The sequence below is a fragment of the Nicotiana tabacum genome, chromosome 16 (assembly GCF_000715075.1).
Source record: "Nicotiana tabacum cultivar K326 chromosome 16, ASM71507v2, whole genome shotgun sequence".
NCBI classification, from domain to species: domain Eukaryota; kingdom Viridiplantae; phylum Streptophyta; class Magnoliopsida; order Solanales; family Solanaceae; genus Nicotiana; species Nicotiana tabacum.
Window position 1 is genome coordinate 58,912,281 of NC_134095.1, and position 26,189 is coordinate 58,938,469.

Sequence of the window (26,189 nt, forward strand, 5' to 3'; positions counted from 1 at the left end):
GCGATATGGTTATATTGTGATTTGTGTCAGGGCGGAGTGATACGGTTGGATAGTATGATTTGTGTACGGGCGGAGCAACACGGTTGGATATTGTGATTCATGTTAGGTCAGAGTGATACAGTTGAATATTATGATTTGTGCTAGGGAGGAACGATACGTTGTTGGATATTTTGATTTGTCATGACGGAGTGATAAAGGGTGGATATTGTTATTATGACATAAATGTGGGCACGAGGTGCCATATGTTTGTGTTCTATTTGATGACTTGTTGTTGAAGCTGAATCTTTACTTGCATTGAGTTGTTATCACCTGTTCTAAAGAGATTTTTGTTACTGCTTTTTGTAATACATTCTATTGTCAGTCTTTGATATATTACACAGATCATTTGACTAGTGAGTATCACATGACTTGAACCTCGTGACAATTTCATCGAGGTTAGTTTAACACTTACTGGGTACCGATCGTGATTTACTCATACTATACTTCTGCATATTTTTATGTAGATCCGTGTTGGGGCAGCGGACCTAGGCAGTGAGAGCTTACATTTACTACGAGGATTCAAGGTAGAGCTGCATTGACCGTCACAGTCCCTTGGAGTCTTATTCTTACATTGATACTATTATATTTATATCCAAACAGTATTCACTACAAAAAAACAGTGTTTAGCAACGGCCGTTTTCCGTCGCTAAATCAATGTTTTCCGTCGCTACAGTTGTTTAGCGACGGATTCAAGTCAGCCCCTAAAATGCTCGTAGCTAGGCTTATAGCGACAAAAAATACCCAACCGTCGCAACATTAGCAACGGATTAGCGACGACATATATCCGTAGCAAATGTTAGCGAGGGAAATAATCGTCGCTATATTTGCTTGTTTCTGTCGCTATTTTGAACCTTTCGTCGCTGCAATACATAGTAAAATTCGTCGTTTGTGCTTATAGCGACGAAAATCATCCGTCGCTAGACATTATAGCTAATTCTCCCTGCCTTTTGCAACATAATATTTTGTCGCCAATTCGTCGCAAGATTTAATTTTACGCGATAAATTTAGCTACGGAAAGTATCCGTCGCTAATTAATTTTTAATATATTGCTAATTTTTAAAATTCTTTTTATTTATTATTTTTAAATGTACCCTGTTCTAGCATATTACATAAAAGCTATTAAATACACATAATAAAAAGTCATTGATATTAATATAAATTAACAATATATTCAACAAGGTCCAAAATATATAACATAATGCATATAACAGTCTCGTTAAGTACAAAAAATCCACAAGGACCAACAATAAAGTCCAAACAAAGTAGGCCAACTATGCGAGGCTGGAGAGTTACGGTCATCATCAGAACCCAATGCATGAACCTCATCAATGTTAGCAGCAGTAGAAGATGTAAGAACTGTAGGTGCCGCATCTAATGGGTGGTTGGTAAGATCAGTATTTGGCTGATACGAGGGTAAGGAAACTAATTCGCGTACCCGCTAAACGATTACAGGAACTATATGATCCGTTAGTGCAAGAATCAATCTCATCACTAACTCATCCAGATTCCCTGTCGGTGTTGATTGAGCATTTGGAGGTGTTGCTGACGATGCAGCATCAGATCCAAAAGAGCCATGAAGATTTGGCCCGTAGTAGCATTTTGCTTGAGATCCAAGACCATATACTCTTCTTTTCTTTTCTCCTCCCACGGCTTGATAATATGCTTTACATTGATCAATATCAGATTGAGTGTGTTTGTTGTTGTAATATCTCCTGATATTTTTCAGGTAGAAGAGTAAATAATTAATGAAATAAAAAACTAAATAATATTGAGCATTCAATTTACCAAATGAATAAAATATATGAAAGTAAAGTCAATAAAATTATTTAAAAAGTTAACTTACATGTATGATCCGGGATTTCTCAGCAACAAAAGATTTCCCATCATTACCATGTGTATGGACGTGCAAATGTAACTCACTTGGTGTTGGATCTCGACCCTTTTTAAGGGCTTATACAAAAGTTATTCAATTAAGCAGCTTCTCAATCATTCTGCCAGAATTTTCACTCTGGTGCATTCTCTTAAGTAAGAGATGTATCACAAGACCAGCACTTGGAAGGTTGTGTTTGAAAGAAAAACGGATTTGGTTTATTAAGTCAGCTTGTTCTGCAGCTGCAATTGAGCATAAATGACCAGCCGCACACCAACTTCAGCTAAAAACTACTACTTAATTTTACAAGCAATGATTTACCATTAAGTGTGTACTACATATTCAAGGTTAACATGAAGCATAGACTGATATATTCAGAAGATCACATAATCTTTAGACATTCCTTGAATAAATTCAATGCACCTACTTTTATGAAAGATCAACAGTGATGTTATACTTCAACCATGTCTCGTTTAACATAATGAATAGATAAGCAAGAATGATCCAACCAGCATTCTCTTGACTGAAAATGAACTGAAGAACAAAACCAATAATAGATAGCCGAACAAAAGCTATGAAAACTGAATAAATCATTTCGCCTTCCAATCCAAGTTTCTGTACATAAGACAAAGCTACAGCCATAAATACAACTGCAAGTGCTGCAATTGGCTTCCTCAAAGGCTTAAACACAAATAAAGAATCAACGGGGTAACTTTATACTGCTAAGATACAAACAGTAGGCATAAGAGTCATGCTGACCCTTATAAACGATCAAACAACAAAACTCAACTATTGTGAACAAATAGGATACTATAGTTCATCATCAAAGCACAGGGACCAAACCAAAGCACAACATTGACTTGGAAAACTCATATCAAACATAGGGTATTAGGATAGTACACTATAGTAGGCATGAGTCACTATTGGGACATAATCACACATGATCACAAAATGCAGGTAGTAGGCCTGCTTCATTACTCATCTCTTTAGGTTCAAAAGTGTTACAGATAAGTGTCACCCACCTAAATAATCAAACAGGTTCACTAGAAACACTTAGTACATGAGTCTGTGTATAGGTTATTACAACATCATAGCTTCACTGAACTGTTAAAATCGTTTAAACAAGGACAGATCATTAGGGTCAATCCCTTATATAGGATCATTCATTGAACTCACACCATTTCATTACCACAAAATTATTAGGACTACTACAGGTGAACGCATAGATGTAAACATCAAGATGGCTTGGTGTTAAAAAGTTAACAGTGTTCTGAAACGGAGCTTAAGGGTCTGATTTTACACAAAACTAGTTACATAAAATATTGCTAGCATAGGATTTAATTAATCATGAAGCATTAACAAAGTCTAAGAGTAAAAGTTATACACAGATTACTAGATATCCTGAGCAAGCCAGTTATCACATTTATCAGTTGAGACAGTTAAAGTAGACAGGTTAAATACAAGATATGAAAAACAGGGAATCCACTTATAAGATCAACATAATGTCACGAAGGGAAGCATAATCACGAAGGGAAGCATAATCACGAAGGAAAGTATGTTTACCAATTAATGAACAAGCTGACATAAAAAATTACTCAAAGATCATTAGACTCTGTACTTAAAAAAACTCATGTCACTGACTGCAAAAAGCACAAGTCCTATCCACTTACAAGTCTCTTGCGATGCTCCCCAACATTGATAGAGACACCTGTGTGAGTCCCAGTGGCAACTCCGCTCCCAGCACAACGATTTTTTGCATTTATTTTTGACTTTTCAACACACTTAGGATCTTTCCAAAGTCTCAACCAATTTTACCATACATTATTTGGAATAGTGTCAAGTTGCACTTGATTTGATTTCAGTTTGCTAACAAAATCACTGTATCTTTTTGCTGCCCTACACTCTCATTGGATCGCACCGCACTATCAATCGAAGAATCCCAGTAGAATACCTTCTGAAATAATTTTATAAAGTAATAACATTAATAAGTTACATATAAAAGTTAATATACTTTCTAAATCCAATTGTGATGGATTATACCTTGAATTCTCCAAAATAAAATTTTTTTATCTCATTTGAGACGCTTTTCCAGTTGACTCCATTAGGATCAAGTTCATTCTTGAAAGACTTAGTTATATACTCAGAGCATTCATATGAAGGCTCTAACCTGAAAAAATTATACCATATTATTTAAAGGCATACCATATATCAATAAAAATATACCAAAAGTAATAGTACAAGTATGGACTAACCCTGTAGGAGAAATAGTAAGAAGCTTCCGCGGCCCGCGGGTACTGCTACACTCAGTTTCGCCTATTATGTTGCTTTGAGAAGATGTACCCTCGCCTATTGTGTTGCTCTGATTAGGGGTATTTGGAGATGGTTCCAAATTAATAGTTGGGGTACTACCATGGCCTGATGTTTGGCGTACTACTAGGACCTAATGTTTGAACTTCATTGATGTGATCTGGTCCACCTGAGGAACTCGTACCACCTTGTTGAGGATTGATTATGGGAATGGGAACAGGGGGCATATTTTCACCAGTAGCAAAATTACCCCTAACTGAAGATTTACCTACACGGCCTGCGCTACCTCGACCTCTACCTCAAGGCATATCTACAAATTAGCCAGATTAGACTATATAGAATTCATCATGTTCAATAAATTCGCATGAAATGTTAAAGTTTTAGCCAGATTAGACTATATAGAATTCATAAATTCGCATGAAATGTTCAAGATTTGATTTGATTTTTCCCTCCATCTGGAAACACAATTTAAGATTAGATAAATTAGTTGGTTTGGTACCTGGAGCTGGAAGAGGGGTAGCAGAACCTGCAATTAGAAACGGAAAACAGAATTAGCCAACAAATTGTAGGACTATAGCTCACGTATTGTAGGACTATAGCTCGATATTCTACTACTGCACCGGATCTAAGACAGTATCCAGAAGTAATAGATCGTATCTGGTTTGTGTCAGAATATCTAACAATTTGTGTGTGTCCTTCGTCTTCATCTAATAGTTAAGTGGCTATTTAAGTATCAGACTCCTAATTCGTCTTGTCTACCCTCCTCCCCTAATGGGCAGAGCTTTTGTCCAGATTGTGTGTGATGATAAAGGAAAAACACTTGCTCTTTCAGTCGCTTCATTATCAAACAGAAGAAGGAAAATAAGTAAAACTTTTGCTTTCATTGTGCTAAACTAGGAAAGAACAACTAATTGTGCTAAACTAGGAAAGAACTGACCTATTCTAAAATGACGGTGATGGTTCACATCGACTAATTTGTATTGGTTATGCTCCTTGACACCAACATTCACAGTTGGATCAAACCATTCACACTTGAATAACACAGTTTGCTTTAAAGGTTCTTCACGGTATTCCAATTGTATAATCTCTTGTATTCATCCAAAATAGTCACCAACATTTGGATCCGAGATACAAACTCCACTATTAATTGTTGATCTTTTCACTACCATGACATTCCGTGTGAAATTTGTATCCGTTAACAAAATACACCGGATAACATTTTGCGCTTATTAATGGTCCATGAGCAAGACTACGCAAGAATTGGAGAAACTTGTTCACACCAGTTATGAAACTTGAATTAATACCCCCTCGGTCATCCAACCTTTTGTACATCCAATCACGCTCTAGATTGTCCATGTTCCTATTTATTTAATATAAAAATAAACAAGACCTTAGAGTTCTTTATTTAATAAGACATCAGAATGCTTTCTAGAATGAATAACAAGTTGATATCAGAAGTCAAAAATGATTAGATAACGTAACTAACTGGAGAAAATAGCTGGGGGGAATAAAAATACTGATCCAAAATTCTGAAATGCATAAGCAAATTAGAGATCTAGTCAACATGGCTCTTGATCTTCTTTTTTTTCCAGTAAATATCTCAAGTAGAAGAGAAGTTCAGGTTAAGACCAAGAAGATTATCATGATTCAAGAGGACAGAAGGCAGGCTCTTCCCAGATTACCCATACTTCAAGATGACAAATTTCTAACAGCAAAAGAGTCAACTAGGATGTAACAATTAATCCACATTTCTATTAATAGAAAGAAATGAAATACCTAATCATGAAGCATGAGGAAAGAAGGCCAATACAAATTAGACTGCATAACTCATAACACTGCCAGATTCTCCAATTAGACAAAAAGCAGATAAAAATAAACATCACATCCCACCCCTGTACACATGCACTTAACTGAGACATAATATCCATGACTAAGTATAGAAGAGTTGAACCACATAGGACTAAAGACATCCAGAAATATAGATCATTAATTAAGAACAAAACATCTACATAAGGAGTTGCACTTTGATTACAATAGAGCAGGTAATAAGCATGAGAATTGAGAATATACCAATCCAAAAGGCACCAAACTTATTGGATCTCACACACACACTAAAGTTCTCCTTTATCCTTTTTGTAGTTTCTTAGCTTGTATTTGTACCAAAAGCTGAGATTTTGAGAGAATTATCCATTTGAAAGCAACTGAATCATAATTTTAAGACAAAAACCAAATAAATAAAGAAAACTAACAAATATCTTAAACCGCGATATGTAAATGTTATTCATATACACGTAGCAAGAAAATGCAGACTCAGTACAATTTAATTATTCTGGATTACCAATCAAACGCTATTAATAGAAGTTACCAAAATTGAGCCTGCCTTGTGGATCCAAAACGGAGCAACACCAAGATCTGAAAATTCAATAGCACACTATCCAAAAGAACATAGCCTGTAGCCGATAGCCACCAACACCACAGCTACAGTAACAATAACAAATTACATTCAATGAAAGCAAGAATAGAGAAAAAATTACCAAAATTGAACAAAATAAAGCGCACACCACAGACAACTTGGAACTAAAATTGAGAAATTTGAAAGAAAAAAAAAACCTCAATTACAGATGCATGGGGCGCACAACATTTACCAACCAAGTACGAAGAAGACATTTAAACAAATACTTCAATAATAATAAACCTCGGAAGCCCCAAAAAAAAACACCACCGAGATCCATAAAAACCAACTTTGAAGGAGAAGGTACAGTACAAATACTTTTGATTAAAGGATAAATAAAAAGGAGCAGCGAAATGGGTACCAAAGCGACGATTAACTCACACAACTTAGAGCAGGTTGAGGGACTTGCTTTGGTGATTCAAAATAATCAAGCATTGGTCTTACAACTGCAGGAAGGAAAAGCCCTGAAAGTTGACAATACAAGAAATGTAAGACCAGATTGAAGAATTTCAGAGTTCCGAAGCAAAAATCTTGCAATTTCGAAAAAAAATTTCTATTTTTCAGACATTAACCCTAGATTCACGCCTAATTTTTTGTATTTAAAGTAAAAAACTCACATTGTTGAAGAGTATTGAGAGTGAGAGTCTGTGATAGATAGGAGAGACGGTGGACGTAGCGACGGAATTTGCGACGGATGGAATTTTTGTTGCTACTAATATCAAATGAAATTTTATTTAAAAAAAAAAAACTAGCGACCGAACATTTTGTCGCAATCAACTTTGGAATGTCTTGATAAGTAAAAGGACTTCAGCGACGGATATTTTGACGTTAAATCCGTCGCTAGGTCTTAATAATTTTTGTCGGCCCCCTTTCATCGCTAATTTTGTAGGTAAAATAAAGGTGCTAACATTTAGTGCCAATTTTAGCTACAAATATTAGTGTTTGTCGCTATTCCGTCACTATATTCTATACGAATTCATTTTGTAACTTATTTGGCGACAAATTACAAAAAGCGTCGCTAATCCGTCGTTATGTAGCTACGGAGTATCTCTTGTCGCTAAATTCCGTCGCTAAATGCTGTTTTTTTTGTAGTAATTGTATTTTGAGATATCCTTATGCATTCAGTTAGAGCTCGTAACTTTATACTACCTAGTTATAGGGAGGTGTTTGAGTATTGCCACTCTGGCTTGTATTGATTTTATTCCTGTTTTTATATTAAATTCTCTTTTATTATATCATGTCTTGTTGATTAAAATGTTGTTAAGTGATCGACTTACCTAATTTTAGAGACTAGGTATCATTACGACCCCTATGGTGGGATTTGGAGTGTGGCACAGAAGCAAACATGGACATTTCCCATGTCCTTAATGAACTGCACTTAATCAGAGTTTCAATTTTTGGTTTTAAATTTTTTCTTATTTCTCTTGTAGACTTTTCTTTTATCTGTTTGATTGTTTGAGAAGGCTCCCAAAATGCTAGTCCAACCTATCTTCAATCGATTTGTGGGTTAGTCCATGCCTCCATTGCTGCAATTTTGCTTGCTTGGATTACCAACCACACAACAATAAAGTTTTTGCGCCATTCTAAATTTTATAGATATTTGTTTCAAATATCAAAATTTTAAGGTCTCTATAATGAAATTCGAACTATATAAAAGAAGTAAATAACACACCTACTGTAATTGGAAATTCACCAAACACATACCCTTCCATTTCACTTTGTTTCACACTATTTTCTCATTAGTTCATTAAAAAAAATATATTTCTATATTTAGAAATAATTTAACTTTAACTTCTCGTAAAAACGATATTTTCAAAAATCTTATGTTATGCTTCAAGTTTTAAGAAATCTTTCTTTCTTTTTAAATTTCGTATACCGGATCAAAATAAAAAAAAATGTAGTAATAAACAACTGTGCCAAATTAATTGGCAACATATATATTGCCAATTTATAAAAGTTGATAAGTTTTCAAATTTAAGAGTTGTCTTGATGAGATGGATGTGGGTGTGAAAAGCGTAAAATATGAAAAAACGGGGGGGGGGGGGGGGTTGAGAAGGGTATAAATAAAATTTGGGGATGAGGTTTATTTGGGAAACAGAATAGGAAATCTGTTATTGTAACGACTCGATCGGTCATTTTGAGCTTTAGCATTCCGTTCGGTGGTTAAGATGAGCAACTTCTGCATTATGACTTGTGTGTATGGTCGGTTTTGGTTTTCGGATGATTCAAGATTGATTTGGAGGAATGATTCTTATTTTATAAGCTTAGGTGGTAAGAGTTGACCGGAATTTGACTTTTGTGTAGATGACTTTGGAATGATATTTTAATGATTCCAATAGCTTCCTATGGTGATTTTGGACTTTGGCGCATATCCGGATTTGGATTTGGAGGTTTGTAGGTTGATTTGATGCTTTTTAGCAAAAGTTGGAAAGTTTAAGGTTTAGAAGATTGAGAGGTTTGACCGACAGTTGACTTTATTGATATCGGGTTTGGATTTTGGTTTGGGGAGTTGGAATAGGTCTGTTGTATCATTTGGGACTTGCATGCAAATTTTGAGGTTGTTTAGAGTTGATTTGATATGGTTCGACATGAGTTGTAGAAGTTGAAAATTCATTAATTCATTAGGCTTGAATTGAGGTGTAATTTGTTTTGATGTTGTTTGGTGTAATTTGAGGCCTCGAGGAGGTTCACGTTATATTTTAGGATTGATTACTGTGATTGGATGGGTCCCGGGGGCCTGGGGTGTGTTTCAGATGAGTCTCAAATCATTTCCATGTTATTAGGCAGGTCTAATTCTTGTGTTTCGCATCTGCGCATGTTGGAACGCATATGCGGATTCGCTTCTGCGAGATCGAGTTGCTTCTGGGATGTTGTGGCTTGGGCAGGTATTTCGCTTCTGTGGGTGAAGGATCGTAGGTGCGATGGTCACGTCTGTGGTATATGGATCGCAAATGCGGGAAGGAATCTTGAGTTGAGAGGCTGCTTTTGCGGTTATATTGGCGCTTCTGCGGTGTCGCAGGTGCGGTTCTTGGTCTGGTAAGTTGAGCTGCAAATGCGGCATTTTTTCTTGCAGATGCGCTGTTGTCTACAAATACGGAAATCTCTGGGCAGATTTCACATATATTGAGGGTTTAGTTATTTAATCACATTTTGATTTAGAGAACTCGATTTTGGGCAATTTTGGCGGGATTTCACGATTTGAATTGGAGTAAGCATTTTTGACTCGAGTTTGATTATATTTCATGAATCCATCTTTGTTTTTATTATTTAATTCATGATTTGAATAGAAAAAATTGAGAATTTTAGTAAAAACTTTTCTAAAAAATAAGAATATGATTTGAAGGACGATTTGAGGTCGGAATTGGACAATTTTGGTATTGTTAGAATCGTATCGGAATGGGTGTTCGGATTTTGTGAGTTTTGTTGGATTTTGAGATGCAGGCCCAGGGTTGACTTTTTTGTTTGACTTTTAGTTTTCATTAAAGATCGAAGCTTTATTATCCGAAATTATTTTCTATGGCTTTTATTTATGATATTAAGATATTTTGGCTATATTTGAGTCGTTAAGCGGTTGTTTCACACATGAAGGGCTTTTTAGTATATTGATTTAGCTTCTTTGATATAAGTATCTTATCTAACTTTGTGTGAAAAAATTACCCCGTAGGATTTGGTTTAATTGCACTATTTGGATTGTGAAAGACGTGTACATGAGATGGAGAGTGTGTACACGGCCTTATATGTGAAAATTGACCAGATTAGACTCTTAGGCTTCTTATATGCATTTAATTAAATTTTTCATTACATATTCTATATTCCATTGTCGAGTTTCTTTTTATATGTTTTAATTTAATTTGTCATTTTATGTTCTATATTCTATTGTCAAGTTTATTCTTACATGCTTTAATTGAAGTTGTTAGAAAATGTTGTATCTTTCAATGTCAATGTGATGACCCGGCCGTTCATCTTAAGAATTAATGCCCCGATCCCCTATTAACTGCTTTTCCCAAGTTTATTTCTGCTATTTTGATTTGTCGGGATGTTCGGTTTTGAGTTTCGGAGAGTTTTGGGACACTTAGTCCCTAAATGAGAGCTTAAGTGTTGGAAAGTTGACCGTAGTCGGAGCAATGTGAAGACAGCCTCGAAATAGAAATCTGATGGTTCCGTTAGCTTCATTGGGCAATTTCGGGTTTAGGAGCGTGATCGGATTGTGTTTTGGAGGTCCGTAGCTAATTTAGGCTTGAAATACCGAAAGTTGAATTTTTGGAGTTTCCGGTCCGATAGTGAGATTTTGATCCGAGGGTCGGAATAGAATTTCGGAAGTTGAAATAGGTCTGTAGTGTTGAATGTGACGTGTGTGCAAAATTTCAGGTCATTCGAACGAGGTTTAATATACTTTTTGATCGAAAAGCGTATTTCTAGAGTTTTGGAATTCTTAGGCTTGAATCCGAGGTTAAATTGGTGTTTTGGTGTTGTTTTGAGCATTCTAAAGGTTGGAACAAGTTTGAATGATGTTTTGGGATTGGTTGGCATATTTGGTTGTGGTCCCGAGGGCCTCGGGTGAGTTTCGGGTGCTTAACGGAAGTTGAATTTGGACTTAGGAAGATTTTTGCATTGCTGGTATCTATCATAACCGCACCTGCGGTTTAGGTCCCGCAGGTGCGGAGCCGCAGAAGCGTTATTTCAACCGCAGAAGCGGAATTGGGGAAGTCCAGCAGGAGCCGCAGATGCGGTGGAGCCATCACAGAAGCGGAGCTGGGAAGGAGCTACAGGTTCCGCAGATGCGGAAGTAATATCGCAGAAGCCGCATCTGCGAAAATGGAATCGCAGGTGCGGAGTCAGCCTCTAAGTGAAAGTCGTAGGTGCAACCTTTTGTCCGCAAAAGCGGGACCGCAGATGCAGTCAGTGGACCGTAGATGCGTAAACAGCTGGGCAGAATATAAAAATTTCAAAACGAGGGTTTAGCCATTTTTGAGAAAACTTAAGCTTGGGAGCTCAGATTTGAGCGAGATTTTGAGGGATTTTCAGAGCTATCGATTGGGTAATGATTCCTAACTCCTTTTTACTTGTAATCCATTAATCTAAACATGAATTCATCCTTTAATTTCGGGAATTTGTATGAAAATTGGGGAAAGGTTCTTAGGTCAAGAATTTGAGTTTCGATGGGGGATTTGACATTGGATTGAAATAATTTTGATATGGTTAGACTCGTGAGGATGTGAGAATTTTGAAAATGTGAATTTTACCCGATTCCGAGATGTGGGCTCGAGGGGTATTTTGGTCATTTCACATAATTTCGCATACTAACTTAGACTTTAATTGTAGAATCAGTTACTTGAAGTGTTATTTACATTATGAAATTGAATTGAATAGATTTAGGCCATTTGGAGTCGAGTACTCGTGGCAAGAGCGTGGTTTCGGATTGATTTTTGAGCCGGTTCGAGGTAAGTGGCTTATCTAACCTTATGTGGGGGATCTTCCCCTTAGGATATAATATAATTGATAATTGAAATGCCTTGTACGTGAGGTGAAGAGCGCGTACTTGAGCTAATTGTTGAAAATCCGATTTTTCCTTAAGTATTTCAATTGAGTTTTTTTTCCCGTTTTATTCTACTTATGAATTTAGCCTGTTGCCAGTTTAGAAAAAGCATGTTAGTTGACTTAATTGCCTATTTGCTTAAACTGCCTTAATTACATTACGTGAAGCATGTTAGGCTAGAATTAACTGTTTACTTGGTACGAAATTTAGCTTAATTGGATATTCTTGTGTTGTTGCTGTGTGTTTTTACTTTGGGACTACCGGCCGGCATCCCGAGAGATCCCCTGTACGTATTTATGATCTGAACTGAGCTTGAGATACCAAGAGATCCCTAGCATATATTGAGGATAGCAAGAGATCCCTAGCATATATTGAGGATACCAAGAGATCCTCGGGATACCAAGAGATCCCCGGTTATCATCCTTGTTATGAGTGTTACTTCCTTGTGGTTTGCCTTCATCTTTGTTTCCGTTATTGTACTCTTATTATCTTGTGTAGATTCTTACTGTAGATTCTCAATTGTACTACTTATCTTATCTTTTCATTTTTATATTTATTTAATCTCAGTAGGGCCCTGACCTTCCTCATCACTACCCAACCGAGGTTAGGCTTGGCACTTACTGAGTACCGCTGTGGTGTACTCATGCCTCTTCTGCATATGTTTTTCATGTGCAGATCCAGGTACCGCTACTCAGGCCTATCATCCTTGAGGAGGCGACTGCTCTAGAGACTTCGACGTACATCTACCGCGTTCGCAGATCGAGAAGTCCCTTTCTATTCCTGCTTTAGTATTTAGCTCTTCTGTATTTTTCTGTTCTTATTAGACATTCCGGAGTTATAGCTATGTAGTATTGATCTTAGCTTGTGATTCGTGGGTTTCCGGGTCTTGGATTTACGTTTTGGTTTTGAGAGTTGAATATGGTGTATGCCGAGTGACACATTTAAATACTGATATTACTTTATTACTGTTTAAAGTCGTTTTATTTCCGCAAATTTTGGTTTCTCTTCCGCAATTTAGGCTTACCTAGTCGGAGAGACTAGGTGCCATCAGGATGATTCACGGAGGGCAAACCGGGGTCGTGACAGTCAAGTTGCTCTTATGTGTATTTATTTGAGGTTGTTAATACACCTCATGCCTTTCATTGTTAAGTTTATTCATAAGCAAGTAATTGAAGCTGAAGTTATTGGGACCTATTAACCTGTTTTAGTTGAAGTTGTTGTTTTATGGAGTATCCTTCTTTATTGAGCTATTTCTCGTTTCATTCTGTTATTATTAAGATTCTTGTACATATTGTGATTGAGTCGTGGGCTATGTATTGTGGTGACATGGATGTTGTTGTTTGGGAAATGTTGTGGGCACTAATCTAGCCAAAATAACTTAATAATATCAATAAGTACCAAAGGAGACAATCTCAAACAATAAAGCTATGATCTTAATTCAAATATGCAAAGTCAACTCAAAAGTCAACTCTAGGCTCGCACCCCAGAACCATACAAAACTCAATAATCCTGAACACCCACTCCAATACGAGTTCAAATATGTCTATTTCATTGAAATTCAATCTCATATCAACCATAAATCACCAAATTTCACTCTCCAAAATCCATAGCAAAAACGTGTAATTTCTTATTTAAAATCACATAAACTAGGCTCAATAATCCATGGAAATCAATATCTAACAAATTGTAGTGAAAATTCCTCCAAAAGCTGCCTCTACCCGAGCTCTACATCTGTAAATAATGAAAAATGACCAAACCCCTGGAAAGATATAATCTGCCCAACGATTCCGCATTTGAGGAACCAAATTCCACTTTTGCGGTATCGCGTCTGCAGATAACCTGTCACAGGTACGGAAGTCACTTACTTACCGACCATCCGCTTTTTTGGACTCCACATCGCTAAAGCGCATCCGCTTCTGCGAAAAATCTCTGCATCTGTGGACTTCCCCTGCCTCTAGTCTATTACCGCTTCTGCTCAACACATGGCATTTTTGCGGCCTCGCATCTATATACGGTTGAAATCGGGCTCTTCTATTGCATGACAGGCCGGGACTGAAATATAAAAGATAGAAGATCGACCCTGATTCCATCAAACCAAGGTATGAGGTTAGAACATACGTCTTCGAGATCATCGAGTCCGTGACTCTAGAACCGGCCCCGATTCCAAATGAGTTCGAAGAAACATTGTCAGATCAAGTAACGGAAGGCCGAAATATCCTTAAGCAGTTGGATATCACGGCGAAAATCTTGGCACGTATCAATGAGTGATCGGCTGATTAGCAAATCATGAAATTATACCTAAAGCAGGACTCCCCTACTATATAACGGGAGTCTGATAGTTTGTAAAATACATTGTAACACGTATCTTAAGGAATTATAATAGCATTTTCTTTCCGCAGCTACTGTTCTTCTGTCATTTAATTCGTATTCAGTTCGAGCGAAACTTACTTTTCAAGGCTATAATTATTCAAGTCGTACGGTTTGAATCTAATTTATTATTATTCGCTTTATTTATAACTCAATTTATCATTTTGTGTCAAATTAATCCATGTATCCTTAAAAACACATATAAATTCAACTGTTATTCGATTTTTTGAGTAAATAGTTTGGCGCCCACCGTGGGGCTAAGGATAATAGTGGTTATTTGATACAAATTTCCATAATACACACTATTTTACACTTGTTCTTTGGAGGATCTTTGATTCCAGGATCAATATGTCAAACTGTCAATTAGCACCCCTACACATTAACAATGATTTCGACCGCCACAGCAAAAACGATAACGTAGCACCTAGGAACGACATGCCCCGATTGATCTCGATGGAGTCCTAGCTGCAGATCCAATCGATGTCAGCTCACATGTAGCCATCAACGTAAATTTGCCCACCGATACTGAGGACAGCGTCCGTAGGGATGTTCGATCGGCCGCTCAAAGTATATATGGCAACGAAGATGGTGGAATCAACTTACGGGTGATCTTCGAAATGTTACTGGCTCAACAGGCTGCGATAGCCTAACTCTAGAACCAGAGTTGCCCACCAAGTAGGATTGAGCCCGGGCCATCCCAGGAAGTTGTTCACAGAGTTGAATCGGCCTCAAGGAGATCGAATAAGAAGGAATCAGGGACCAATCTGGTAATCATGATGATGCTCGAGGAACTGACAAAATGTATTGAGTCGGGAGAGAAGAAGATCGAGGCAAACGGCAAGAAGGTGGAAACCTACAATTTCAGGGTCGATCAAATCCTAGGAGCGCCACCGATATTGAAAGGCCTAGACTCTAAAAAGTTCATATAGAAACTTTTTCCCCCGGGTGTGGCTCCTAAGTTGATCTATAAGAAGTTCCGCATGCTCGAAATTCCTAAATACAATAGAACGACCGATCCAAACGAGCATGTTATCTCTTACACATGTGCCATAAAAAGGAATGATTTAGAGGATGATGAGATCAAATCTGTCTTGCTGAAGAAATTCGGAGAGACCCTGTTGAAGGGAGCTATGATATGGTATCACAATTTACCACCTAATTTTATTGGCTCATTTGCTATGCTTGCAGACTCTTTCGTGAAGGAACACGCCGGGGCTATCAAGGTCGAGACCAAGAAGTCGGACCTTTTAATGAAATGCTCAGAGAGTTCGTGTCTCGATTCCAAATGGAAAGGATGGACCTGCCACCTGTCACTGATGATTGGGTTGTTCAAGCTTCTACCCAAGGGCTCAATGTTTGAAGTTCGGTGGCTTTACAGCAATTTAAGTAGAATCTGATAGAATATTCGGCCATCACCTGGGCTGATGTGCATAACCGATATCAGTCGAATATGATCAACTGGGGGCTCCTTCTGTGTCCGTTTATCCTGTTAGACCCATCGACAAAGTCAAGAGAGATATCGATCGAGAACTAAGGCCAAATAGGGATCGGTATCAGCCTTACAATAAGGATCGAATAAGTAGTGGGTCCAGAGAGTTCCATGCGAAATGAAAGGAGAAATTACCGAGTCTAGAGCAGTCGGTGATCATGAGCAAGAACGGTTTCGACAGGCCTATCAGACCTAAAGAAGCACCGAGGTTATCTAAATACAACTTTAACGTTGATGTTGTTGCCACCGTGTCGGCTATCGCACGCATCAAAGATACCAAATAACCTCGACCTCTACAGTCTGATCCAGCCCAAAGGGATCCAAACCAGAAATATCATGGCACTCACGGCCAAAGAATAGAGGATTGCCGACAATTGAGGGAGGAGATAGCCCGGTTATTCAACAACGGGCATCTTCGAGAATTCTTGAGTGACCGAGCCAAGAGTCATTTCAGAAATAGGAACTCTAATAAACAAACCGAGCAAGAAGAACCTCAACACATCATTCACATGATCATCGGAGGGATCGATCTTCCTCAAGGTCCAATGTTAAAGCGCACCAAAGTATCCATCACAAGGGAAAAATGGACTCGAAATTACATACCAGAAGGAACTTTAACTTTCAGCGACGAGGATGCAGAAGGAATCATGCAGCCCTACAACAATGCACTAGTAATATATGTATTGATGAATAAATCATGATTTAAACATGTGTTAATTAATCCAGGTAGCTCGGCCAACATTATTCAATCGAGGGTTGTAGAACAACTCAGTCTCCAAGACCAGATCGTGCCTACAACCCCAGTCTTAAACGGATTCAACATAGCATGTGAAACTACTAAGGGAGAAATAGCGTTAACAGTAAACGCTATCGGGACCATCCAAGAAACCAAGTTTTATGCGTTCGCAGGGGACATGAGGTACAACGCCCTGTTCGAGAGGCCATGGATCCACAACATGAGGGCAATGCCCTCGACTCTTCACCAAATATTAAAATTCCCAAAACCAGGAGGGATTAAAATGATTTGCGGGGAGCAACCAGTTACAAAGGAAATGTTTGCAGTTGAAGAAGTGATTCCGGTATCAACACTGGCGACATCAAAGAAGCCGACTCTGGATACAAAGTAGAAAGCTAAATAACAATTATCGACACCAGCCACTACCCAATCGGATAAATAGGGGACCGATGAAGACGATGATTATGGGATTCCCATATCTTTTATAATCCCCGATGATTCCGATGTTACAAAATCGACGGTTGAAGAGCTGAAACATGTCACATTGATCGAACATCTACCCGATCGAAAGGTATACCTGGGCATGGGGTTAACCTCCGAGCTCAGAAAAAAACTCATTCAATTTCTTATAGCTAACGTAGATTGTTTCGCTTGGTCCCATCTTGATATGGCAAGAATCCCTCCGGATATTACCACTTGCAAGCTAAGCCTGGACCCGAAATTCCACTCGGTCAAACAGAATATGAGACCCCAGTCTGAGATTAAACATGCTTTCATCAAGGACGGGGTAACTAAACTTCTTAAAATAGGGTCCATTAGGGAAGTTAAATACCCGAAATGGTTAGCAAATGTAGTGGTAGTCCCTAAAAAAGGGAACACGCTAAGAATGTGTGTAGATTATAAAGATTTAAATAAGGCACGTCCCAAAGACTCTTTCCCTTTGCCTAACATCGATCACATGATCGATACCACGAACGGCCACGAGATCCTCAGTTTTCTCGATGCCTACTCCGGGTACAACCAAATACGTATAAACCCGAATGATTAGGAAAAAACCTCCTTCATTACTAAGTATGGCACATACTACTATAACGTAATGCCATTTGAGTTTAAAAATGCCGGTTCCACTTACCAACGTCTAGTAAACCGGATGTTTAAAGAAAAAATAAGGAAAACCATGGAAGTTTACATTAACGATATGTTGGTTAAGTCCCTGCGAGCAGAGGACCATTTAAAGCATTTGCAGGAAACCTTCAGTATAATGAAAAAGTACAACATGAAGCTGAATTCGGAGAAATGTGCGTTCAGAGTCGAATCAGGTAAATTCCTCGGGTTCACGGTATCCAACCTAGGAACCGAGAGCAACCCCGACAAGATCAAAGCTATCGAGGATATCACGCTAGTGGACAATGTGAAGGACGTGCAAAGTCTAACCAGGCGCATTGCCGCCCTGGGGTGATTCATCTCAAGGTCCTCCGACAAGAGCCACCAATTTTTCTTGTTGTTGAAAAAGAAAAACAAATTCTCATAGACCCCGGAATGCCAATGGGCCTTGGAAGAACTTAAGCGGTATCTATCGAACCCACCACTGCTTCACACACCAAAGGAAGACGAACAACTATTCCAGTACTTTGCAGTATCGGAGATAGCGGTAAGTGGAGTCCTAGTTTGGGAAGAGCAAGGTACGCAATTTCCAATTTACTATACTAGCAGGACCCTAGGTGAAGCCGAAACTAGGTATCCTCACCTAGAAAAATTTGCACTCGCTTTGCTAAGCGCCTCTAGGAAACTAAAACCATATTTTAAGTACCATCCTATATGTGTTGTGACTACCTACCCATTGCAAAATATAATGCACAAACCCAAACTCTCAGGACGGTTGGCTAAATGGGCCGTAGAAATCAGCGGGTACGATATTCAGTATCAACCCCGGACAACCATTAAATCTCAAATTTTGGCAGACTTCGTGGCTGACTTTATGCCGGCCCTAATACCAGAGGTCGAAAGAGAGTTTTCGGTAAACTCAGGGACGCCTTTGGGAATCTGAACCCTCTTTACGGACGGCGCCTTGAACGCAAAAGGGTACGGACTTGGTATCGTATTGAAGCCACCCACAGGCAATGTTGTTAGACAATCTATTAGAACTGTGAAATTGACTAACAACGAGGCCGAATATGAGGCTATGATTGTAGGTCTCGAACTATCCCAAAGCTTGGGGGTGGAGGTGATCGAAGCTAAGTGCGACTCCCTCCTTGTGGTGAACCAAGTTAGTGGGACATTCGATGTCAGAGAAGAACAAATGCAAAGGTATCTAGATAAGTTGTAGGTAACATTACATTGGTTCAATGAGTGGACTTTGTAGCACGTGCCTCGGGATAAAAATTGGGAGGCTGATGCCCTTGCGAACTTAGGGTCGTTGGTCGAGGACAACGAGCTCAACTCGGGGGCAGTCGTACAGCTTATAAGGTCGGTAGTAGAAGAAGGTCACACCGAAATAAACTCTACAAACTTGACTTGGGATTGGAGAAAAAAATATGTAGAATATTTGAGACCGGGAAACTACCCTCAAATCCAAAAAAAATCGAGGATCCTGCACACAAAGATAGCCCGACTCAGCTTGTCCAAAGACGGAACCTTGTTCGGAAGAATGTTCAATGGCCCACTAGTAATATGTATGGGTTCGGGAGATACCGAATAAGTTCTGAGGGAAGTCCACGAAGGAACCTGCGGAAATCATTCGGGCGCTAAATCATTGGTTCGAAAGGTAATTAGAGGCAGCTATTACTAGATCGACATGGAAAAAGATGCGAAGAAGTTTGTACGAAAATACAATGAATGCCAAAGACATGCTCCAATGATTCACCAACCCTGGGAGTTGCTACATTCGGTCTTGTTCCCATGGTCATTCATGAAGCGGGGAATGGACATCGTTGGCCATCTTCTATAGGCACTCGGTAAGGCTCAATTTATATTGTTTATGATTGACTATTTCTCTAAGTGGGTTGAAAACCAAGCATACGAGAAGGTCAGGGAGAAGGAAGTCATCGACTTCATTTGGGACCACATCATATGTCGGTTTGGAATGCCGTCCGAAATCGTATATGACAATGGGAAACAATTTATCGGCAGCAAAGTGACGAAATTTTTCGAAGATCATAAGATCAAGAGAATCTTGTCAATACCTCATCACCCTAGTGGGAACGGACAAGCAAAATTGACCAGCAAAACCATACTCCAAAACCTCAAAAAGAGATTAATCGACGCCAAAGGAAGATGGAAAGAAATCCTACCCGAAGTCCTATGAGCATACCATACGACCTCAGAGTCCAGTACTGGGGCCACCTCATTCTCGCTGGTTTACGGCGCCGAAGCTCTAATACTGGTCAAAGTCGTTGAACCAAGTATCCGATTTCAATATGCAACAACGGAACCAAATGACAAGGCCATGAGTACGAGCCTGGAGCTATTAGATGAAAGACGCAAAGTCGCCCTCATCCGATTGGGCGCCCAAAAATAGCAGATTGAGAGGTATTACAATCAAAGGGCCAATCGTCGACACTTCAATATTGTGGACTTAGTGATAAGAAATATCATACTAAACACCTGGAACCCAAACGAAGGGAAGTTAATCCCGAACTAGGAAGGACCGTACCAAATTCTCGAGATCGCCGGAAAAAGATCGTACAAACTAGGAGTAATGAACGGTGAAAGGCTACCGAATAACTAGAACATAACTCACTTGAAGCGGTACTATTACTAAGGTACAACCCCATTCATTTACTTTTTACTTATTTTTGAACTAACTCTTGCAGGTAACCAACAAAAAGCGATACAAATTTTTAGGTCTGAAAGCATGCGTTGCACTCTTTTTCCCTAGAACCGGTTTTGTCCCAAATGGATTTTCCGGCAAGGTTTTTAACGAGGAAACAGTGGATCATGCTAACTTAAAGTAGAAGGCCAGTCATAAACCGGTGTCAAAGATTGCACCAACAGTATCCGAGTCTTCTCCCTATAGCCAACCTCGAACTGGGGGCATTACCCTCGGATATCAACTTTAGCAAGGAAAAAACTTCATGATTGAAGGGTCTCGATAGATAGGACTTATTGTAAGGGTCAAACGGTCAAATAAACCATGCCCACATAGACCGATCGAGCCCTGCATCTACGCATGTATAACTATTTTGCACAAGAATAAAAAGAAGTATTTTCCTTGCGGATAAATATTTTGTCTTTCTAAAACGTTTTCTTGCTTTTTATCAAAGAATTTCCTATATCCAACCCCCTAAGGTATCGAGCCTAAGGTCCACCTTACTCTGAGTTCGAATAATCACTCTTAGGGACTACCATCCGAAAACAAACTCGAGCGGTCCGGGATGTTGAAATTTGGGGCCACAAGCCTAATTAAACAAGCGCCCGAATTTTAAAGGCCATGACCATCTCCACTCGAGGACTATTATCCTAGGCAAGCCTAGATAACTCGGGGTGACAAGCCCACTGGGAAACAATCAATTAAAAAGGCTACGACCAAATTAAGACGGGTCGGAGACGTCCAAGACTCGTAACAAAAATAACAAGGCCTCGAAATTTCCTAACCGGTTCTAAAAGTTACTCTTGGCAAACTATAATCTAAGAAAGTATAAGTACTTTAGGGGGAAAAAATTCAGACACACCGAAATCCCACAATGCCTTAAAAACAAAGTAATGTTAAAGGAAAGTCTTGTCCGAACCTCCGGGCATAAACCTAAATATTTCGTGCTAAGGCATGTTAATCTTTGCAAATATAAAAAAAGCAAAGAACTTAGAAATTGCTGAAGGGAAAAAAGGCTCTATATATATCCAAAAAAAATTACAAAGGCCGAAATAGCCTTGATACAAATTCTTTACAAAGGCCAAACGGCCTCAACCAAAGAGATAAACAAAAAATAGCCTAAGTGGCCTAGTCTTCGCCGGTGGCTGCCTCGTCACCCTCGAGATCTCCTCCGTCTTCGGACTCGCTTAGACTCTCGGAGTCATTATTATCTATGGGATAAGCCAACCTTCTAGCCTCAGCTTCGAGCTCCTTGGCGCTTTCGATTTTGGCCGATAAGTCAAAACCTCGAGCATGAATTTCCTCGAGAGCCTCCCCTTGGGAATGTCGCTTTGCGAATTTGACGAGAACCTTTGATTGAACTTGGGACACCTCGACATCGGCCTTGTAAATGGACAATATATCCTCTGCATCATCCTTGACCACCTTAGCCTCTAACCTGGCCGTCTCAAGCTCCTTGGCCAGATTTTATCGATCTAAGACGGCCGAATCCAGCTGCAACTGAAGTTCCTCGATCTTTTTGGCCTACATCGAAGCCTTTTCCTTTACATTTTGGAGCTGGAACTCAGTCGAAGCCAGTTGTGCCCAGTCAGACTCTTTTTCAGAGGCCAAGTGGTCCATGTTGCCTTTCCACTCTTCGGCATCGGCCTTCATCGTATCTACCTCTACCCGGAGCTACTCGATCCGATCAAGCTTCTGTTGGACCTGTGGGTTCGGACCATTAGTCACCATATCTTATTCGGTGTCACTAACTTCAAAAACTCTTCTTACCTGCTCAACCAGGTCGGCATGCTTTTTCCGAACCGCCTCTAACTCAGCCTGGAGGCTCTTAGCCTCCCCTTTACTTTTCTCACTAAGAAGTTTGTAAGTATCTCTTTCTCAGTGAGCCCTCGAATCTCGGCTTCGTACTGGTCCAAGTCTTCCCGATAGTGGAGGAACGTCTCATGGTGAAGTACTGAGGCCAACAAACACATATAAATGAGTTATGATCACCTACAAACTAATCTAAGCATAAACTAGAAATTATTAAGAACTATCTAAAGTTACCCGATTTAACACCGGTTGAGCTTCATTGAACAGGCAGGGCGATTCCACCTCATTCATCTTGGCCCGGTCCTCCTCTTTCACCAAGCATCAGAGGTAACTAGTCACCCCTACAGGGGCAGAAAGAACCCGAGCGTCTTCCGGGATGGACATAACATTCAACCGCTTCCTCTTAGGATTTGCAATCGAAGCCTGTAACCGATTGACTAGTTTGGGACTTGAGGAAGGTCCACTCGTCCTTGATTATAGACTCTTCCTCGGCACTGGTAAATCACCCAACCCGGTGACGTCCTCCGTAGCGGTAGAGTCTACGGTATCAAAAATGTTTTGGAAGGGGTCTACCGCCCCTTGTGGCTCTTTGTTGGGGCGCCTTTTCATCATATGAGCCTCGGTAAACATAGATTTAGTAAATAAAGGTGATCCAGAGAGGTCTATCACTCCGAGTACGCCCTTTGAGGCATTATCCGTTGTCTGGGAAGAAACGGTTACGACCTTATTATCGGCCTCCCTAGATCGAGGAGAAGTGGCCTCGCCCTCTTCTGGTTCAGAAGCTTAGTCTAAAGCTCCCTCATCGACCTCCCCGAGTTGAGGTAATTCAGTTTCAGCTCCCACAGATTCAGAGGTCCCTCGTATCTCGATCCCTGACTGCACATGGGCCAGCAATACAAAGTTTTCTTTTTCTTCTTCTTCTGACTCATCCGAGTGGCGCGAATCCGAAGAGGTCGCTCGGGCACAGTGCCACCCTTAGATTTACGCACCAAACTTCTTTTTGTTCTCTTCTTTTTCAAGCTCGGAGAACTCATGGCCCTCTTTATTTTCTTCTCATCACTCTTCCTCGGAGCAGGGGACTCGACGGGTACATCCTCATCACCGGATGGAGGCCTCATGGCAACATCCTTGGAAAGACATGCAAAGGAAAACAGAACGAATAAGAACTCAATGACACAAGAAAAAAATCAAGTATTATTTCACTCGGGAAAAAAAACTCACCGTGAGAACGGGCCTCCCATCAGCCCTTCAAAAGCTTTACGCCATGCGTGCTCAGAATATGGTTTTTGGGACAGAAGGCCCTTGACCCACTCCTTGAGTCGAGGAATTACATCCGAAATCCAGGCAACAGTTGTATCCCTAGAAATAAACTTTTAGGGAAAACTGAGCTTTGCTTACATTTTGTGTTCCACTCCTCGGGGAATGGCATGTTCGACCGGGATCAAATCTGAGGTCTTCACTCGGATAAATCGACCTAGCCAAACTCGGTCTCGATCCTCGTCGATGCTCGAGAATAGGGCTTTGGCGGCCCAGTGCACAAGTTTGATTAGTCTCCCCCGGAAGAATCGGGGACTGTACAAGCATATCAGATGATCAATAGTGAAAGGGCACCTGTCGATCTTGCTCACGAAGAATCGGAGGAGAATGACTATCCTCCAAAATGGGGCGGATCTGACCAAGGCACACCTCGTAACTTTTGCAAAACTGGATGATCATCGGGTCCAATGGACCCAATGTAAAAGGATAAGTGTAAACACTTAAGTATCCCTTAACGTGGGTAGTGATTTCTTATTCTGGGCCGGGCACAACTACGTCTTTTCCGGCCCAGCTGAAGTCTTTTATGACTGTAGGGAGGGTCTCTGCGGTGATCGAGCAAATATATCTCGATACCTTTTCACCCCGACCAGGAACTAGTGAAGGCTTTTCAACTTTAAAATCGGCAGTCACCGAGCACCCGCCAAGGAATAAACGTCTCAAGAGGAGGCTCCGTCGTTGGTTCCTCGCCGGCCGGCCATGATGAAGAAGTAGTTTCTTTTTTAGGAACTGTTTTAGAAGTCTACGCTATTTTTTGGATAAAGATAAAGAAGAAGGAGTTAAAAGAGTGTGCTTAATAGTTCAAACAAAGGGGAAATCCTTACAAAGATCTCAAGAAATTTGGGTCTAAGTACTAGAAAATGCAAAGACCCTTTAAGAGCAATAGTAGGAAAAGATTGGATGTATAGTTTGAATGAAGGAAGGAAGAGGTATTTATAGCTTTCAAACGACGGTTCAAAACCTGTAGTTGTCGATGAGCAGCTGACGAGCACTTAATGCCATTGAGACTTGACTGACGAGATGTTTCGTCCATTTTCTCATTTCTCACGTGAAGTATCGAGACGAGGATTGATGGCTCATGTCGTTTCTCGTCGTTTACTTTCCGAAAAATGAGGAGACTATTTATATACGGTAGAAATCAGACTTTTCTATTGTATGACAGATCAGGACTAAAACGTAAAAGATTGAAGATTGACCCCGAGTTCCATCGAACCAAGGTACGAGGTTAGAACATACGTCTTCGTGATCATCGAGTCTGTAACTCCGGAACCGACCCCCATTTCGAATGAGCTCGAGGAAACATTGTCAGACCAAATAATGGCAGGTCGAAATATCCGTAACCGATCAAATATTATGGCGGAAATCTCGGCACGTATCAATGAGAGATCGACTGATTAGCAAATCATTGGGTTTTCTACCTTTTATAGAATTATACCTAAAGTAGGACTCCCCTGATTTATAAAGTAGGACTCCCAAAGAATTATAATATTATTTTTTTTCGTAAGCTACTGTTCTTCTGTCATTTGAATCGTATCCAGTTCGAGCGAAACTTACTTTTCAAGGCTATAACTGTTCAAATCATACGGTTTGGATCTAATTTATTATTATTCACTTTATTTATAACTCAATTTATCGCTTTGTGTTAAATTAATTCATGTACCCTTAAAACCACTTATAAATTCAATTGTTATTCGATTTTGAGGGTAAACAACATCTGCGACCAAAATTGTGCCGATGCGAAAACACCAGAACTCAGCAACTACGACAATGTCATCTCAATCTAACATGATCTAAAATCCATCCCAAACACACCTGAGGTCCCCGAAACTCCATCTAATCATACTAACAAGTTCTAAAAACACAACACAAACCTACCCGAGGCCTCAACATCAAAACTACGAATCGCACCTCAATTCAACTTAATGAACTAATCCAAATTTCTAAATTCAAAACTTACGTCGAACATGCCTAAACAATTCGGATGACATCATATTTTGCATGCAAGTTTCAAATGACACAACTGACCTATTTCAACTTCCGAAACCACAATTGGAACTTGATATCATTAAATTCAACTCCCGATCAAACCTATGAACCTTCCAATCCTTGAATTTTTAACTTTCGCCAAATAGAACCAAGTCAACTTAGGAACCTCCAAATTCAAATATGGACATATTCCTAAGTCTAAAATCACCATAAGAACCTATTAGAACCATCAAAATACCATTATGTGGTCGTCTACACAAAAATCAAACTCTGATCAACCTTCACAACTTAAGTTTCTAACCTTGGGACTAAGTGTTCCAATTCAATCCAAAACTTTCCAATACCAAACCAACTGCCCCGCAAGTCACATAACGACAAGTATATATATGTAAAGCATCAAATAGGAGAAACGAGACTATAATACCTAATACGACCGACCAGGTCGTTAATACCTGCAAGTTATAAAACAACAA

At 39.6% G+C, this 26,189-nt stretch overlaps 2 protein-coding genes across 2 annotated transcripts; both read right to left on the bottom strand.

The window, feature by feature from the left end:
* Nucleotides 1-1,163: 1,163 nt before the first annotated feature.
* On the bottom strand, nucleotides 1,164-24,763 carry LOC107775240 (uncharacterized). The gene is made up of 11 exons (XM_075232118.1): nucleotides 24,692-24,763; nucleotides 23,314-23,543; nucleotides 7,286-7,473; nucleotides 7,050-7,132; nucleotides 6,582-6,694; nucleotides 4,716-4,742; nucleotides 4,162-4,526; nucleotides 3,950-4,076; nucleotides 3,580-3,863; nucleotides 1,883-2,151; nucleotides 1,164-1,751 (listed from the first exon to the last, which is right to left on the bottom strand). The coding sequence occupies exons 1-7, from the start codon at nucleotides 24,761-24,763 to the stop codon at nucleotides 4,511-4,513; spliced, it is 729 nt and encodes a 242-aa protein (XP_075088219.1). The 3' UTR covers nucleotides 1,164-1,751; nucleotides 1,883-2,151; nucleotides 3,580-3,863; nucleotides 3,950-4,076; nucleotides 4,162-4,510.
* On the bottom strand, nucleotides 1,478-4,443 carry LOC142170255 (uncharacterized). Its single transcript, XM_075232117.1, has 5 exons — nucleotides 4,319-4,443; nucleotides 3,950-4,076; nucleotides 3,789-3,863; nucleotides 2,367-2,590; nucleotides 1,478-1,751 (listed from the first exon to the last, which is right to left on the bottom strand). Exons 1-5 carry the CDS (start codon nucleotides 4,441-4,443, stop codon nucleotides 1,478-1,480), a joined length of 825 nt encoding a protein of 274 aa, XP_075088218.1.
* Nucleotides 24,764-26,189: the final 1,426 nt, after the last annotated feature.

Excerpts from the sequence above, each read along its gene's own strand:
- LOC107775240 (XM_075232118.1), bottom strand. The coding sequence starts at position 24,763 with ATGGACGAAACATCTCGTCAGTCAAGTCTCAATGGCATTAAGTGCTCG. Across the intron at positions 23,544-24,691 it reads CTGCTCATCGACAACTACAG|GATGTTGCCATGAGGCCTCC; the intron begins GTTTTGAACCGT and ends TGTCTTTCCAAG. Across the intron at positions 7,133-7,285 it reads TCTCAATACTCTTCAACAAT|GGCTTTTCCTTCCTGCAGTT; the intron begins GTGAGTTTTTTA and ends GTCAACTTTCAG.
- LOC142170255 (XM_075232117.1), bottom strand. The coding sequence starts at position 4,443 with ATGCCCCCTGTTCCCATTCCCATAATCAATCCTCAACAAGGTGGTACG. Across the intron at positions 4,077-4,318 it reads ACGCCAAACATCAGGCCATG|GTTAGAGCCTTCATATGAAT; the intron begins GTAGTACCCCAA and ends TAATTTTTTCAG. Across the intron at positions 2,591-3,788 it reads TAGGGCAGCAAAAAGATACA|CCTTTGAGGAAGCCAATTGC; the intron begins GTGATTTTGTTA and ends TTTGTGTTTAAG.